The sequence below is a fragment of the Leuresthes tenuis genome, unplaced genomic scaffold, assembly GCF_036924035.1.
Source record: "Leuresthes tenuis unplaced genomic scaffold, fLeuTen1.0.hap1 SCAF_6, whole genome shotgun sequence".
NCBI lineage: Eukaryota > Metazoa > Chordata > Actinopteri > Atheriniformes > Atherinopsidae > Leuresthes > Leuresthes tenuis.
Window position 1 is genome coordinate 2,844,484 of NW_027325360.1, and position 15,682 is coordinate 2,860,165.

The 15,682-nt window shown below is 41.5% G+C and overlaps 1 protein-coding gene across 4 annotated transcripts; it reads right to left on the bottom strand.

The window, feature by feature from the left end:
* Window positions 1-4,891: 4,891 nt before the first annotated feature.
* LOC140309067 (lysosomal membrane ascorbate-dependent ferrireductase CYB561A3-like) lies at window positions 4,892-9,523 on the bottom strand. Of its 4 annotated transcripts, none has more exons than XM_072386900.1 (7): window positions 9,485-9,523; window positions 8,813-8,954; window positions 8,158-8,362; window positions 5,662-5,870; window positions 5,420-5,574; window positions 5,172-5,340; window positions 4,892-5,090 (listed from the first exon to the last, which is right to left on the bottom strand). In XM_072386900.1, the coding sequence occupies exons 2-7, from the start codon at window positions 8,945-8,947 to the stop codon at window positions 5,064-5,066; spliced, it is 900 nt and encodes a 299-aa protein (XP_072243001.1). In that variant the 5' UTR covers window positions 8,948-8,954; window positions 9,485-9,523; the 3' UTR covers window positions 4,892-5,063. The 4 variants fall into 4 exon arrangements, with proteins under 4 accessions (XP_072243001.1, XP_072243000.1, XP_072243002.1 ...); XM_072386899.1 differs by lacking the exon at window positions 9,485-9,523 and adding an exon at window positions 9,375-9,478; XM_072386901.1 differs by lacking the exons at window positions 8,813-8,954; window positions 9,485-9,523 and adding an exon at window positions 8,689-8,798.
* Between the last annotated feature and the right edge of the window lie 6,159 nt (window positions 9,524-15,682).

The following is a 15,682-nucleotide window of genomic DNA, read 5'->3' on the forward strand; positions in this document are numbered from 1 at the left end:
CTTAGACCTTACAGAGTGCATCAACTTGTGGAAAAGACAGAGTTTGCTTATCAGGAAAGAAAAGAAGAAAGAAAAAGGGTCCTTACCATGTTTTAAAATGAGGTCGTCACAAAGTCAGCCAATGAGTGTTAATAACAAAAACCAGGCCAAAGTACAGAAGCAGCCAACTTTTCCAAAGGAATTAAGGTAGTAAGTACACTGAAAAAAATAACTTATAAAATATATTGTAAGTATTTGCATGCAAGTAAACTTTAATCCTGCAATATTAAGTAAAACTATCAAATAAATGTTACTTTCCATAAAACATTACAGTTGTGAAAATATTAAGTAACATTTACTTGATTACATCCAAGTTTTAAGATATATTTATTCAAACAAATTAAAGGAATTAAGATAGTAAGTAGCAGCCAGGAGCTGCTAATCAAATGAACCTCATTGACTGTGAGTACTTTAGCATTTCAATGCCCCCAAATGAGCCTCAAGTTTCCCTCAAACAGGCAGAAACCACCTCAAGCAGGCATATAAGCTCCTTTGATGAATGTTTTACTTTTTCTAACTTAATATCTTCTGAATGTAAATAAAGAACGGCACAGCAGACGTAAAACCCTGACAGCCTGTTTGCTTTCACTAATGACACGTCTGTGGAAATAAAACCGGCGTTTTTTCACAGGACAAAGGAACGTCTTGTTGAAGTTTGGGCCGCAGCGTCACAGCTTACCTCCATCATCACACCCCGACTCATGAGTAGAAAAAACATGTCGGTTACTCCTCTTAACATTGAAATAAAAGGCAATAATACTGATTTCTGTCCTTTATGTTGGATTCTCAGGTGGATTGTCTTAAAATGATTAAAATTGCTGGTTTATTTCCCATTTTGCTGTCGTGGATTGCTAATCTCCTGGTTGTTTGCTGCTTTAGGCATCGAACAGCTTAACCTCAGACTCCCAACACGCTGAACTCTGCTGCCACCCTGTGTAACACACAGCAGCTGAGCTCTTCGGTCAGTTTGGACTCTGTTCTACTTCCATTAACGGACGACAGATCCGTGTAAGGCTCAGAAGTGTTGGGGCAGCTTCCCTCCTCCTCACACCCTGAGCCACGTTGTTCTTTACAGACTCTGCTGCACAGCTTTGGGATGTTTTTTCTGAGGATGGGGAAGTGTTGAGCATCATGGAGTCTTTGCACTTATGCATTTAGATGAAAGGTACAGGAGTTCCTGCTTTACGTTTTTGGCGGAGTGGGACTTTTGCAGCACTTTCCTTCCTCCACAGAACATAAGTTACAGAACAACTGTGGGTTTCGCTGCAGCATGTGCTCCACTGCTTTCACTCTCAGCCCTGCCAGAACTTTCATTTCTGAGAAAAAGATGCAGTGACTGATCAGCCATGTATGAACGCCCCCCCATTTTATTTCTGTACATGACAGCAGTTTACAGGGTTGTCAGGTTGGCATTATGTGTTACCGATCATTGGATATAATGAGGTTTCATCACCATCACAGCTCAAATTCAATAGATTTTATAGGATCATGATTGTATTACAATGACTTTAGTTATGATTGGTTTGAACTGGATTTTTTAAGTGCCCTGAGACGACATCTGTTGTGTTTTGGCGCAAAATGAATAAAACTAAACTGAGACTGAGATTTTAGTTTAGAATCTACTGTTCAACCCAAGTGATGATGTCTTTAGACAGTTAAAACAGTTCTGAAGGCCCAGCTTTGCCACTTAATTGTGACCTCTGATCATCTTTCCTCGTAACCTTTTTTATCAAGAACACTGAGAAAAACATGTGAAGCAGAGCATCAGAGCTGCACAAGCTGCTCTGCTTCACATTTTCTGTTGCTGCGATGGTGAAACAAGCAGAATAATGCAGTAAAATATACAGTATTTTAGTCTCTTATGTGCTTTCCTCAGCCAAAGGAGGCTGATGACCATCATGGAGACATTCTGAAGGTTTGTGAGAAAACTGCAGCTTATGTAGAGCAGCTTTGGTGTAAATAAAGAACACTGGTTATGAAAGTATTGTCCACATTGCATGAAAACGTGGTTTCCTGAAAATGCAACACAGACATTTACAGAAGTGTTTGTGTCTTTTGAGAGATGCGATTCCACGTGGAGGATTTTCAAAGAGCAGACAATCAGCTTGGATTCGGGCTGACAGCGACTGCAGGTTATGGGCTGAGTTTCAATCACAGTTTCATACTTATTCTGTTGTTTGTAAAGATGTGAAAATAATTACTTCTCTAAAATGCCTTTGAAATGTTTTTGAAACACCTTCCACCTTTCATAAATGACATTTCTCTCTCATAGTTCTGGTTTCATCCCTGTGTGGAACTATTTCAGACCTCCAGACTTCCTTTTTCTCTACTTCTGTGTTTTGTGCTGTTTTTCAGAAGGAGGCCTGTGAGCTGCATTGTTGTTCGAATATAAAAATATGTCAAATATCAAAGAATCACCTTTGGGAAACTTTTAAAAACTTAATTAAAAAAAAGCAGAACAAATCTTTAGCGGTATCAGAGCGTGACGAGCTTCTGCTGAAACCACCAGGTGAGAAAAGATGGGAGTTTACTCCCACCGATCATTTGCTTTCATCATAGTTTTAGGGAGATAAAAGCGGTTTCCATGGTTTCCCGGAAGTCCTTCGAGCCGATGGTCGAAAAAAACCTGATGAGAGGCGTTTCTACAGATTCTTTGATGATTTTATCATCAAAGGGCGCCCAATACACCAGAAGAAGCACGGTAAAGACAAAAGGGAAGGACTTTACTGGAGCTCTTTGAGGAAAGATTTTCCAGAGTTGTTCAGGATTTTTGCACATTACTGCACAGATCCTACCAAACACCCACAGAGTAATTGTAACAGCCTTTTACTGGACTATAAAGACGTCTCTTATCTCCCTCCAGAGCTTTAAACCGTGGAAACAGATTGAAAGGCATGTCAGTGTTAAGGTTCAGGATAATTCTCCAGGCAAAACACGTTATCTGATGTGTTCGATTCATTAAGACGTATGACTGGAACATTGATTTTTCAGTAAATCGTTGTGTAGAAGTTCCTCTTTTGCAGCTAAATCTGATGCTGCCATGAACTGGCCCAGAGTTATAGGAGTACCTGCTAATTAGGACATGCCAAGGAGAGGTAACCCTACATCAAATCTACGGTTATATATCACTAGGGATGGGAATTGATACGATTTTTACGATTCCAATTCCAGTTTCAATTCTGCTTAACGATTCGGTTCTTTATTGATTCTCATTTGGAAAAAAAAGACAACAAACAGGTTGATTAGCATCAACTTTGATTAGTTTAGAAGTAACACGAGTCATGACTTTACGAACCCAACCACAGTGAGGTCTTATAAGGCCTGATGGGGCGCCAGGGGTTCCCCAGAAAAATTTTAATAATAATAAAAATAAATATGTTTCTGTAGAAATTAACAAAATACAAAATAACTTATTCTGTGTCAATTCCACAAGAATGTCCAACATTTTCTAATGGAAATTAAAATAATCCTTTTCTAAAGGATATATGAGCCGAGAAACAGAAACAAATAGAGTCAAGTCAAATCCAATGAAACTGTGCATTGTGCAAATCTGCAACCATCAGCTATGAAGAATTAACTATTCTTTTGCAGAAAAATAAGCTTTTTCAGGAAATATACGCGACCTTTCTGGACTTATGGTGCCTAACATGACAGCCAGTGTTAGTTAGTTAGTTAGTTAGTTACCTGCAGTGTTAGCCAAGGACATGCTAACGTTGCTGCTGGGTTGAGCTTCACTAACTCGTCCGGAGCAGATGGAAAACGCGACATTAATTGTTATTGCATACTGTGTGCGCAAATGTTTCTGCGTTAGTAGTATTTCCTCCCTTTGATGAAATATCCACTTTGAAAGTGGCCCTGTTGTCACCAAACTTTCGAGCGTTCGTGCCGCTTGGCCGCCATGTTTACTGAAGACTGCTGACTGCACCGGACTCGCCACGCACGTTGCGTGACTTGCGTAAGCTACGCAACGTGCGTGATGACGTCATTCGCGCCCACTTGAATCGACGAGGGAATTGTTTCCGATTCTCAACAAGAACTGGTTTTCGTTTCCCATGTTAGGGACCAGATGTTTTTCTGAAAATCGAATAAATAAAGTCCATCCTTACTGTTTCTACAGGAATTAAGAGGGTAAATAGCAGCCAGGTGCTGCTAATCAATGCGCTGATTAATTGATCATCAGTCAGTGTGAGCAGCTCTATAAAAGCAGAAGTTCTGTCAGTTTTCAGGTGTGTGTTAACACGATGCCAAGGAGGAAAGACATCAGCAATGATCTTAGAGAAGCAACTGTTGCTGCCCATCAATCTGGGAAGGGTTATAAGGCCATTTCCAAACTATCTGGAGTCCATCATTCTACAGAGAGAAAGATTATTCACAAGTGGAAAACATTCAGGACAACCTCAACCAATGCTGCAAACCTCAAAGAACTGGGTGTCCTGACTGTACAGCTTACGTAAAAGGAATGTCTTTCTATTTGGATTTGATTTGTTGGAAAGTTTGACCAACGTCAGCGTTATCAGAGGCTCAACGTTGTTTTTCAGTTCAAACATAATTAAATTTTATGGTGATCTACTCAATAATTATCCAGATATTTCACTCTGAGCTATAAATGCCACTCCTAGTTGCCCTAAAGGTTAATGTGTGGAGTAAATTTCCACATGGCCTTTCAGTGTCATCTCCACCAAAGCGGCTTTGAGTTATTCTGCCTTTGCTGAGTCTTTACCAAACACAGAAGACTAGAAATAAACCTTTGCTGCACTGAGCCGACTACAGCTTTACTGCAGGGAGTAAGGGCTGCAATGCATCATGGGAGAGATAAAAGTTATGAGGAAATATGTCACAGCTTTGCAGAAACACATTCTTTTATTTTCTGGGCAAAAAAAAGCAACTTTAAATATGATTTAAAATAAATATTTACTTCATTAACAGATAATTCTCACACATGTCAGAGAGCTGCTCGACATTCAAGGCATGTCATGGTGGAAGTGATTAGCAGAGAGCAGTTTGGAGGTTCCCCTTCCTGTCGTTTACTCATTTTCTTCTTGAAGCAACGGCTGTGAAGTAAAAAAAAGACAACGATTATTATTAATCTATTATTATCTTTGGTTACATATCAACTGCAGCGATATTCTCACCGTGTAAGCCATGTCCTCCGGTCTGGAGTCTGGTCTCTGCCATTTACTGTTGGCCAAAATCTTGAGAACGACCAAGCCAAAAGCTACAATCAAAACCCCCAATGAATTCCCTAAGAGAGCCTCTGGTGGCAGGCCAGAGTACGGCTGGCTGCCATTGGTGTTTCCTTTCCTGTGGCAAGAAGAAACGCTTTTGGAATAACTTTTACATTTCACCTGAAACAAAAGAATTCAGAAAAAGCAGCACTCACAGGACAAAGAAGAGCTTCTCGTTGATGCCGGAGATGCAGGCAGCGATGCTGAGCAACACTATGCTGCCTCCCAGCCACACGTGGATGGGTTTCAGGAGTTTCCGCAGGGACACGGGAGAGCAGGGCAGGAGGAAGCCGGCCATCCCCGCCACCCACTACACAAAGGACACAGAAAAAAAGGAGGTAGGACCCACACTTTGAGACAATAAAATGCTCAATTTTCTCCATTTAAAGTGGTGTACCTGCATGGCGAAAAGAGCCGTGGCTGCGATTCCAATCCAGCTGTGTAAGGAGTACAGGTTGGGAATCTTATTGACGTTGTGGAAGTCAAAGACAGCGCAGAGTCCCACGATTGACAGGATCAGGGCGAGGAGCATCAGTGCTGCGTGAAGGAGCTTCCAGGGGAGCTTATTCTGACCCCAGGTCAGAGGGATGCGGTACAACACGGCTCCTGCAGGGAAGCAGAGGCAGCAGAGCAAATGATATGGCAACATCTGTCCATTTAAAAGTGCTGCAGAAATGCATAAGATCAGATTTCATTTCTTCTGACTCATACTAGCAAACTGAGGCAGAGTTAACTATGATGCTATTACGGTTGAGTTTGTGCTTTCAACCTTCTGAAGCTCTCCAGAAGTACCGATGTGATCAACTCACTGGACTCTCAAACACAATGTTTCATATAAAATGTTCCCCATAAGTTCCCAAGGCTTTTTTGTCCCACTTATTTATTCCCTGCTCATCACGGCTTTCTCATTTCCAGCCTCAGAGCTCCTCTGACAACATCCATGTGTATCAGAACTGATTCACTCTGGAAGCTAACCCAGTTTCAGTTGAGTGTTCTGCTCATAAACATGTTATGGAGCACGTTTTCTTGTTAATGTGTTCTATGCACGATGTGGCAGGTTTAATGGTTTTAAAGCAAAGCTAAACAAAGATGGCGCCTGCTCTCTTACATGAACCCCATTTAAAAAAATACACAGCAAGCTGAAACAGTCAGAAAGGGGCTCAGACTGATCCTAATCTCTACTCCTGTTTGAACCGAATCCTGTGTGCTGTGGACCGACTGTTCGTGGGACTGGATGAGATGAAGAGACTCGAAATAAGGTACAAAATTTAACTGACATTTAATTCAATTTCCACACAAATAATACAACAGATTATTCATTATTTATTATGCTAAATACATAAACATATTCATGGGGTCTTGAGCAGTGATTTAGACATCATATTAAATTAGGATTTCAAAGCTTTCCTTAACAACAGGTGGCACTAATGGGAACTCAGAGCCTGAGAAATCAAGTGTTTCAAGAAGATTCATCTGGCCATCAATAGGATTTGTGCATCAGGACATGGTCAAAGAGTCAAACCACTAACTCAGCTGCAATAAACCCTCTGATATTCTGACCATGACCACATTACGCTCAGTTTTAAGCCAATCAGAAAGCAGTCTTCATCTCAGTTACTACCACAAAGACTGGTTGAAAATGTGGGTTAAAGGTGGAAGTAAGTGGTGACGTGTCATCATGTTCATGTGACCCTTAGTTACGGAACCACTGCTTCAAACTACTGACTTCCTACTTGATCAACCATAAAAACTGTCGTTTTGTAATATCAAATGACCACAATACCATCATTTAATGGGAAATGTAAGTGGATGGCCATCGGTCAGTTAAGATGACAAGAATCTCTTTCTTAAACATCCACAACATTTTCCGCCGCTTTGACAACTAGATCCTAAAGTTACATGATGATATTTACATTGACTGCCATTTGTTACATATCGAAATAACAGAAAAACTTACAAAACACGGCTCTTTTTGCTTTGATTTTACATGTTAATATGCAGATTTATCAGGAGGACGTCTCCCAAGTCCAACAAAAATAAACCAAACAAAGGTACCAGTTAGCAGAAGTGAGAAGTTGGTTCAATTCATTGAATGAATGTGAACAGAAGGCAGTGATTACAAAACAATGTGCAGCAGATTCTGAACTGCAACTGATTGCAAACCTCATTTTCAGAGAGGTTGAGCCTTTCTTTAGCAGAAAGAAAGTCGAAAGAAATCCTTTTCAGTGTCTTCGTTGGCCAACTTCATTGTGTTTAGGAGATATAATGACATTTAAACACTGTACAAAAAACAATTTCTGGAAGATTCTGCAATCAGCAGATTAACTGGTGACAGGTGGGGGTGTCATCATTGGGTATAAAAGGGAGAAATCTACCAAAGATTTAGGCTTTCCAAGCAAGGACGGACCTTAGCTTAACACTTTGTGCCAAACTCCATCAGAGAATCATCAGTTTGCTCTAAATGAGATATTTCTCAATACATGAATGTAAAAAAAATTGGTTATTCAACATCAACAGTGGAGAATATTGTGAAAAATTTGAGAAGTATGGAGAAGGTGACCTTTGAACCCCATGAGACCCCATCACGCCACCATAATCCCTCCAGTCACACGGGATCAGGAGTACCTCAGAGAACCATTTTCCCCTAAAACAGAAATGTAACCTGAAACTATCCAATTACTCAAGGAGGAAGCCATATATAAACCGTGCTGAGTTCTGTGGACAGAAGCTCATCTCAGATGGACAGAAAGACACAGTGTCATGGAGCATCATGAAGAGGTGAATCAGACAGTAACAACCATGATGACCTCACAATGATTCAGCTGAAAAGATGCAGCAAACTCTACACTGCGTCTGGTCTGAGAAGCCTGCAGAAATGGAATAAGTCACCCACCGTTGCCGTACAGCACCACCATACCGGTAACCATCAGGACGGGGTGCCAGTTGAACTGCAGGGCTGAGCCGTCCCAGGCGAAACCGCCGCGCCACCCGCTGTTCCACACGCACACACACACCACACAGGCCATGCCCAGAGCCAGACACAGCAGGTAGCACAGGTAGAAGATCAAGATCGACCTCATCCTGGAGGGATCTGTGAGCTAAAGCAACACAAAAACGAGATCAGTGATGACAGGGGAGCGGGGGCCGTGTCGAGGTTAGACCTCCTGGTTCAGCAGATAAGAGCTTAACACTTTCACGCTCACACTACAAGCAGAAGCTAAAGAATGTCAGCTAAATTGAATTAATCTTAGAAAGAATGAGAACAGAAAAGCACGTGAGAACCAACTTAAATTCCATTAAACAATGGCAGTCTGTCACTATAATCAACTGCAGCACATCAGAAATGTCTGAGTCCTTTAACAGCCACAGTTTATTCAATCAGTCGATAGTCCTCAGAAATGGGAACCAGTCTGTGATGCCTTACCTTATCCACAGCTGCTGAGACAACTGACAGCACCGCCTAAACAGCACTGAACTGAGCTCCACATCACGTGAAAGTTATGTCTGTGTCTTATGATTTCCCCGGTTAATATGTGACAGACACTCACGATTTTACGTGGGCTCACTTCGTGTTTCTGTGTTGGTGGCCGAGTATCACTTCCACATGCAGCTGTGTCGAGGTGGCTGAGGGGGAAGCAGTCAGAGGTGGAGCAGCAGCTGGGAGGTGAGGGGCCACTCTGCATCTGCTGCCTGGAAATTACAGGCACAGACGAATTACAGAAAATAATATGCATTTGCTTTTTGTTTTGTATCGATCTTTTCACCGAATGTGCCGCTTTAAAAGCCAACGTAATAAAAGGCAGAAGCTTCCTGGCAGAGGCGCAAAAGTCACCCTCAGCCCCACCAATGCTTATTAAGCCAACTTACAAAATATTTCAGATGAATTCTTACATTAAAAACACAAATTTCATTAATGCCGAATAAAAGACAATATCTAATAAATGGGTTGTCTTGATGTTTTTTGTCATGACAGGTGCGTGTTCGCCCCCTTTTAGCGAGGCGACTTAAACTTGGCATGTTTTTCTAATGAAGTGTCGTAACCTAAGTTACATATCGCCACGAGCATACGCATTTAAATTCGAAGTCTTTAAATAAGATATTATAATGTACCTTATTATTAGACACTGCACCAACAAACAGACGACTGATTTCTTTAGAGTGTACTCGGTATAAACTACATTTACAGGTGTAACGCTTTCCTTTCAGGAGAAGATATTTACCTGACCCATTTCCGTATTGCCAGCACAAGGCCTTCTGGGAAATGTAGTTTTATTAGTTAACAGCTTGCTCGGCAGCACTACCCATTGAGTAACATTTCTACCTGATCACGCCCCTCTGCTTCTGCGGTTTATTGGGATAATCTAAGGTGGTGGGCTGCATGATTTGATATTTAGCCCTCTTGTTGTTCTGTGAAAGTCTCCATAATAAAATAAAATCAACAAAACTTCTAGGAATAGTAAGGTCATTGCAGTACTCGGATAAAGATGCATTACAAGACAGAAAAATATAATCTGTGATCACATCTGTTTTAATAACAATTCAAAGACAAAACAGATATAAGTGGAAAAAATCATAGAACCAATAAAGGAGTCTGAGGTAGCCTGAGCAAATGAAAGATAGAATTCATACTTGCCTTTCAGGCTGGGTGCAGCTCTGATCCCAGTGATTGCATGTAAAAGGAGGAGGCCTGCAGCAGAGATCTGTTGTCTTTCAGCTCCACCTGGAGGCAGTATTAGACTGAATGTCTGCTTCACTGTGCAGCAGTTTGTGCTTCACAGCTGAATGGTTCTTTATTCCTTAGCTGCATGCCACACACAAATGTGAACAAGGGGAGACTGCTTCTTATTTCCTTGTAAAAAATTTTTTCATTGGTGGATGTCTTACTGTCAAAGTCAAGTAAGGCAGCCTTAATATACCAAAGTATTCTAGAGTCAGATGTGAGGTGAAGCCAGAATTCCTCCACATTGATGTGAGAAACTGATAACATCACACAGAAAATGATTACTTCAAGTTGTTGCTGCTAAATGGGTGTAATACCCTGCATTTTGGCTTAGTTTTACTTCTGGGCATTATTTTCTATTTATTTAAAGAGCTAGTCAGATTCAAAGAATGCATTTTTTTTTTACCATATCCCAATAAGTAGAAACCTAGAACTGAAAGTGGTAATATTTTCTTTTTTTTGGTCTTTTTTGTCTTGTTAAACAGAGGGCCTGAGCATATGTCTGGATGGAGTTTGGACAGGATTTATCCAGCACTTATCTGACGGCAGTATATCAATCGTTGTGTTTTAGAGTAAAATTCATGACCATCACAGAATTCAGAGACAGAGTAAGAAAAAAAATGTTTAACATTTATTTTGTAGTCAATATATTCAACACCAAGATAATGACTTCACCAAACCTGTGGGGGAGGTACAAACAGATACAAACAGCAGGAGGTATAACTCAAAGGCTGCTCTGAAAACACAGGAGAAAGAAAAACCCCAACCAATTTATCTAGATAAAATAAAACATGTACAGAAGATTGTACCAACCGTTAACCTAATGTGTCTAGTTACCTTGTCCTTTAACATTTAATCAAAGAGCTGCAGGACAGGCAGCCCAAGAGCAGGGAAACAGGCAGGCAGCTTGCCAGGTGTGCAAAGGTGATTGGTCAGTTCAGAACTGAGTATCCAGCTAAAAACATTGTGAGGGCTGGACTGCTCAGGTTGGATCTCATCTGGTTGTTAACACCGTGGAGAAGACATTTTAAAGCGAGGAGACGAACAAGCACACAGGCGCAGTGACAGGCAGCTAACACAGAACAACCACACTCACACAGCTCTTTCTGCCGTGCACACACTCACGCTCCAGTGAGCACATCGGGGCAGTGTTGGGCTCAGTATCTTACCAAATGACACTTTGACATGTGGACCAAAGACGCTGGGTGGAGTGGGAAGGCTTGGCTGTGTGACACAGCGGAGCAGCTCCAGGCTTCTGTCACAGTAACATCTGAGTTCATGTGCTCTATTCCCTTTGCTCCTTTCTTGGATTCTGGTACAGCTTGGGCTTTTTTTTCATCTTGTTTTTTCTAACTTTCCACGCTTTTCCTGGAGTCTGAGATGCAGAACTAAAGTTCAGGGTTGGAATCAATGTCTCAGGCAGCTGATTCCTGCAAGAAAAACTGATTTGTGGGTAACAATAAGGCCTTAATCCATTATAAACTTTGAACACATCACATGGTTTTGATGGACTTCGGCTTCTGAGCTGAAGACATTGACAGTCATACCCAGATCTCGGTTCTGTGATTAAAAGATAACACAAAAGTTAGAGAGCTCCCCATCTTCCCAGACATGGAGCAGGAAGTACAAATTCCCCCTGGGAAACCCACTGAAACTGAAACTTTGCTTCAATTCTGTCATGAAGCAAAGGGAAGAGTCAAGGCTTGAATCTGTGATGTCACACTGACCTCATGTGTGCAGCTGCTATTGTCTGCAGTGAACAGAATCAGAAAACCGAGTTTCATATTTGTAGAACTCCTTTTCAGCACAAGGGGGTAGTATTTATTGCTCTTCCTCCTGTAATGTCATTGTTTAGAGCTCCGTTGTCCTTTAAGTGCCTTGAAGTAGCCCCAAGGGCCAAAAAAAAATGCAATACTGGATTCCTTTCTGCTCTCTTTTCATCACTGATTAACAGAGCTTTTAGTATAAAAACTGGCAAGCAATTTTATTTCCTTCTTATTTGCCATGAATGGAGTGATCATCGCAGCCTTCATCAAAATCAGCTCCTATTCAAGCAGCATCGCACATAAGCAGCACTCTTTAGAATCCGCACTCACAAGGGCGTTCGGGGAGTCGTGTGAGGGAACATTTGGAGAAAACCTAATTCATTCTTCATGCATGTGTGCCGCTACAATGGCTGTAAAATGTGATTTGAAATTGAGGGCATGCTAACTGAGCCCTGCTGTGTTCACAGGGTTTGTGCTGAAGCAATAAGAAGCAACTCGGGAAGGCTCTCCTCAAAGGGAACCAGTGGTGGTCCTGAGCCTGGATGAGATCCCAGTGGCTCTTGCGGTTCTCATTCAAACAACCTAAGGGCTTTGGGTCCCTGCCCTCGGCTCCATGAAGTATCCGTGCTGTTTCTTTGGAGCTGTTATCATAGATTGAGGGAGAGGTCTATGGAGTGGCAGCTGGGCTCCTTGGGCTCCAATAATCACAGGAAGCTGGGGTCAAATAGCTAATGAATGGCAGGAATCATAAAAGTTGAATCTATAATGGTTTTCTGGGCGCTTGGAGGCGCTGCACAAGCTGGAGTCATCACACAGGTCACTATTTATTAAATCACTGAATGTATATTTAGTCGTAATCATCCTGATTTTGACCTCACACAGAATTCTTACCGAGCAGAAGATGAAAAATCTATTTTTTTCACCAGAACAGATCTCTGGGTGCTTTTCATTCAGCAGACGGATGGTTCCTGGCACCCTCACCCTTCTCCTGAGATGAACAGTTCATCTGACATCATGTTTAAAGACGTATCGCAGAGAATGTTGCTAATACTCTACATTATTTGAACATTAAGGCCTGCTGTGTGTATGGCACGTGCAAAAACAATCAGTTACATGAACTTCCCTTTCTAACCCTCTATTACTGCTACTCAGTGGGTCTACATGATGAGATTAACTGGATTATAGCTATAGTTGGGTTCTGCTCCTTATCTGAGGGTAATTATCCTTGGATATATGGCGGTGAATGAATGGAATCACTGGCACAAAGCATGTCATACCCCGGTACGATAGGTGGCGCTGTCTCCATTTCAGCTATCGCTAACAGAGCCACTTCCTGTTGACGTCTTCACCACCAACAGCAACAAACTCAGGCATTCAGAAAGATGGCGAACGCAGAGCGAGATGAAGCTGCGTCCCTCTCCATCTGTGATGAGCTGGTTATGGCACAGACGATGCACAACGGCGCATTCTCCATCGCATTGTTTCTTTCTTTCTGACAACAACAGGAATATCGTCTCCTTCCACTTCCGGGTGACGATCGCGGGAAAAAACCTGGAGCATGCGCAGAACGCTCGATCCGATCCACTGTCGTCTCCAGGCGCGTTCAGTGGGCAGTCGAAGCGAGTTATCTCGGGGTCTTAATTGATCCGATCCAATTTTTTGTCAGATTAAGCTTGTTACATGAACTGAATAACTCAGTTTTATTGTAATTTAGCCATTAATCAGATCCGATGGCATTCATGTAACCGCACTGACTTTTATAGCTGCTGCTGAAACTGAAATAACTGGGAAAGTTAAAAATATAGGCCTGGGATATCAATCTTCAAGAAAAACATTACAACCCCTCTTAAATCATTACTGGCTTCATCAGTTTGTCAAAGCAACAGTTATCCACACTTTGGTTCCCTTTCTGAGATGCATGGTGTATGAACTATGATGTGATATAATGATGTCATTATAGAGGTAGAGTTAATTATCACTGGCCCAGTTTATGGGATGGCGGAGTGAAAAATAAGTGGCGGTGGATGAAAGCAGCTGTAAATCATTGTTTTCTTTTACAAGTCCTCCAACGGTCATAAAGGCTGTTTGTTCATCTCTTTAAAGTGACTCATATCAGTGTCCTGTAAAGTGAAATGTGACTCATACAATATGAATGTTTCTGCATCAGAGAAGGCGTCATTCCCCAGTCCTCTGTTAAAGAAGCAACACAATCCTCATAAAGAGGACGGACGGGTGGTTGGATGGGGCAGCTGTGAGATCGTGACACCTTTCTAACGCAGCTCTGTCACTTCCTGTTGGGTTTAGGTGATGACATTCATCGTTTAGAGTGAGAAAATGATGGTTATTTGGTCTAAAATACATTCCACAGACTGCTCACACTCACCCTCCTGTCCTCACATTCAGTATTTATGGACAAATATAAGCGGGCATAATTTTGAAGGTTGCGGTCAGAAGAAATGTTGCGATAGAATCATTTCATTTCTTTTTTAGAGGCTGGTCTGGTGTTTTTAACAAATAAAGCAGTGACCCTGCTCTCATTTGAGTTCAGCTCTTATCGTGGCTCTCACCACAGGGTCATTTCTATCAGTAAAGAACGTTTCTGAGCAAAAATAAACTAATCTAACCAATCCCTCAGCTTTTTTTTCTGCTCACTTCAATTTGCATTTGAATGATCATGAATTGCTTTTGTGAATTTGTAAAAAAATAACTGTCCCCATTAGTCTTATTTCAAAAGAACCTGACCTGAGAGCTTGTTAAAACTCACATGTGAGATTTTACCAGGCTTCCTGCTGAATGTCATCAAGGGAAAGCTGATCTCAGACCAGATAAAAATGACCTTTTCAGATGTGAGGTGTGTGCATTTGGCTGACATGAAGTTTTTAAGATTTCACAACAACATTAGATGGAAAATATCCGTTTCCGTTCAGAAGCTTTGGAGGAAAATAGTTTCTTTGCACTCGCTGCCATCCAAAAACTGAATATCAAGAAATTTTCTTTCAATATAGATTCAGTTTCGACTCGAGGAGAACTTTGAATGGCAGAATCATGGCTCTGCTACAGCAACAAATTGACTGAATATTCAGTCAAACACAATAGAGTATAATAGATTCATTCCTTCAAATCACCTTTCCTGAGTGGTAATTTGGCTGCTACACTGGACTACCCGGACAGAATGGATGGTGATATTCTCAGTGAACATTACTTTGATGAATGAGAGTCAGAGAGCTGATTTGTAGCAGCAGAGGTATCATTTAGCAGAAGGATTCTGTGACACCTCTATTAGACGCTCTGAGCGTGCACTGTAAGGCTGGTGCATGAGCTGACAGACACGGTTAGCCCATCAACATTCATTATGGAAATGGAAGGAAAAGACACTTGTCTTGAGAGTAAATTAACAGCTCTGCTCAACTTACTGAATGAAGAATGAAGGAGAAAATGAGGCGGAAAACTGCTAAAGTGATTGCTGAGTGAAGGGAAGCCAGACTTGCTTATGAGGGTGGAGTAATGCACTGATGCACGTGCACGCTCCGAAGAGAAGGTTCGGTGCAGCCTGTTGGTTTCCTTAGCAAGGAAATTGATTTTGAATTGGCTCTGAGTGAATGAATTGGATTAACTTAGAATTTATTTAGTTGGATTATGATTACAATGAATTGAGCTCCAATTGGCTTGAATTGGACTGTTTTATTGAAGTGCCTTGAGATGACATTTGTTGTAATTTGGTGCCGTTTAAATAAAACTGAATTGAATTGAATGTAAATATGTATAATTTATATCTACACAACTCACAGTTTGGGATGTCCGGCTGAAATTTCAGAATGCACCTAAGATGCACTGTAACCTATAAAGAAATGTCAGTGTGGTCTGCAGGGGTACCTGAACACACCATCAGGCACAGCGCTGCTCTCTGATGAAAGTCCGCTCCCTGAGCAGAA

Coding starts and splice junctions, on each gene's coding strand:
- LOC140309067 (XM_072386900.1), bottom strand. CDS start 8,947: ATGCAGAGTGGCCCCTCACCTCCCAGCTGCTGCTCCACCTCTGACTGC. Junction 5,575..5,661: donor CGGCTCTTTTCGCCATGCAG/GTACACCACTTT, acceptor TCCTTTGTGTAG/TGGGTGGCGGGGATGGCCGG. Junction 5,341..5,419: donor GAGAAGCTCTTCTTTGTCCT/GTGAGTGCTGCT, acceptor TTCTTGCCACAG/GAAAGGAAACACCAATGGCA.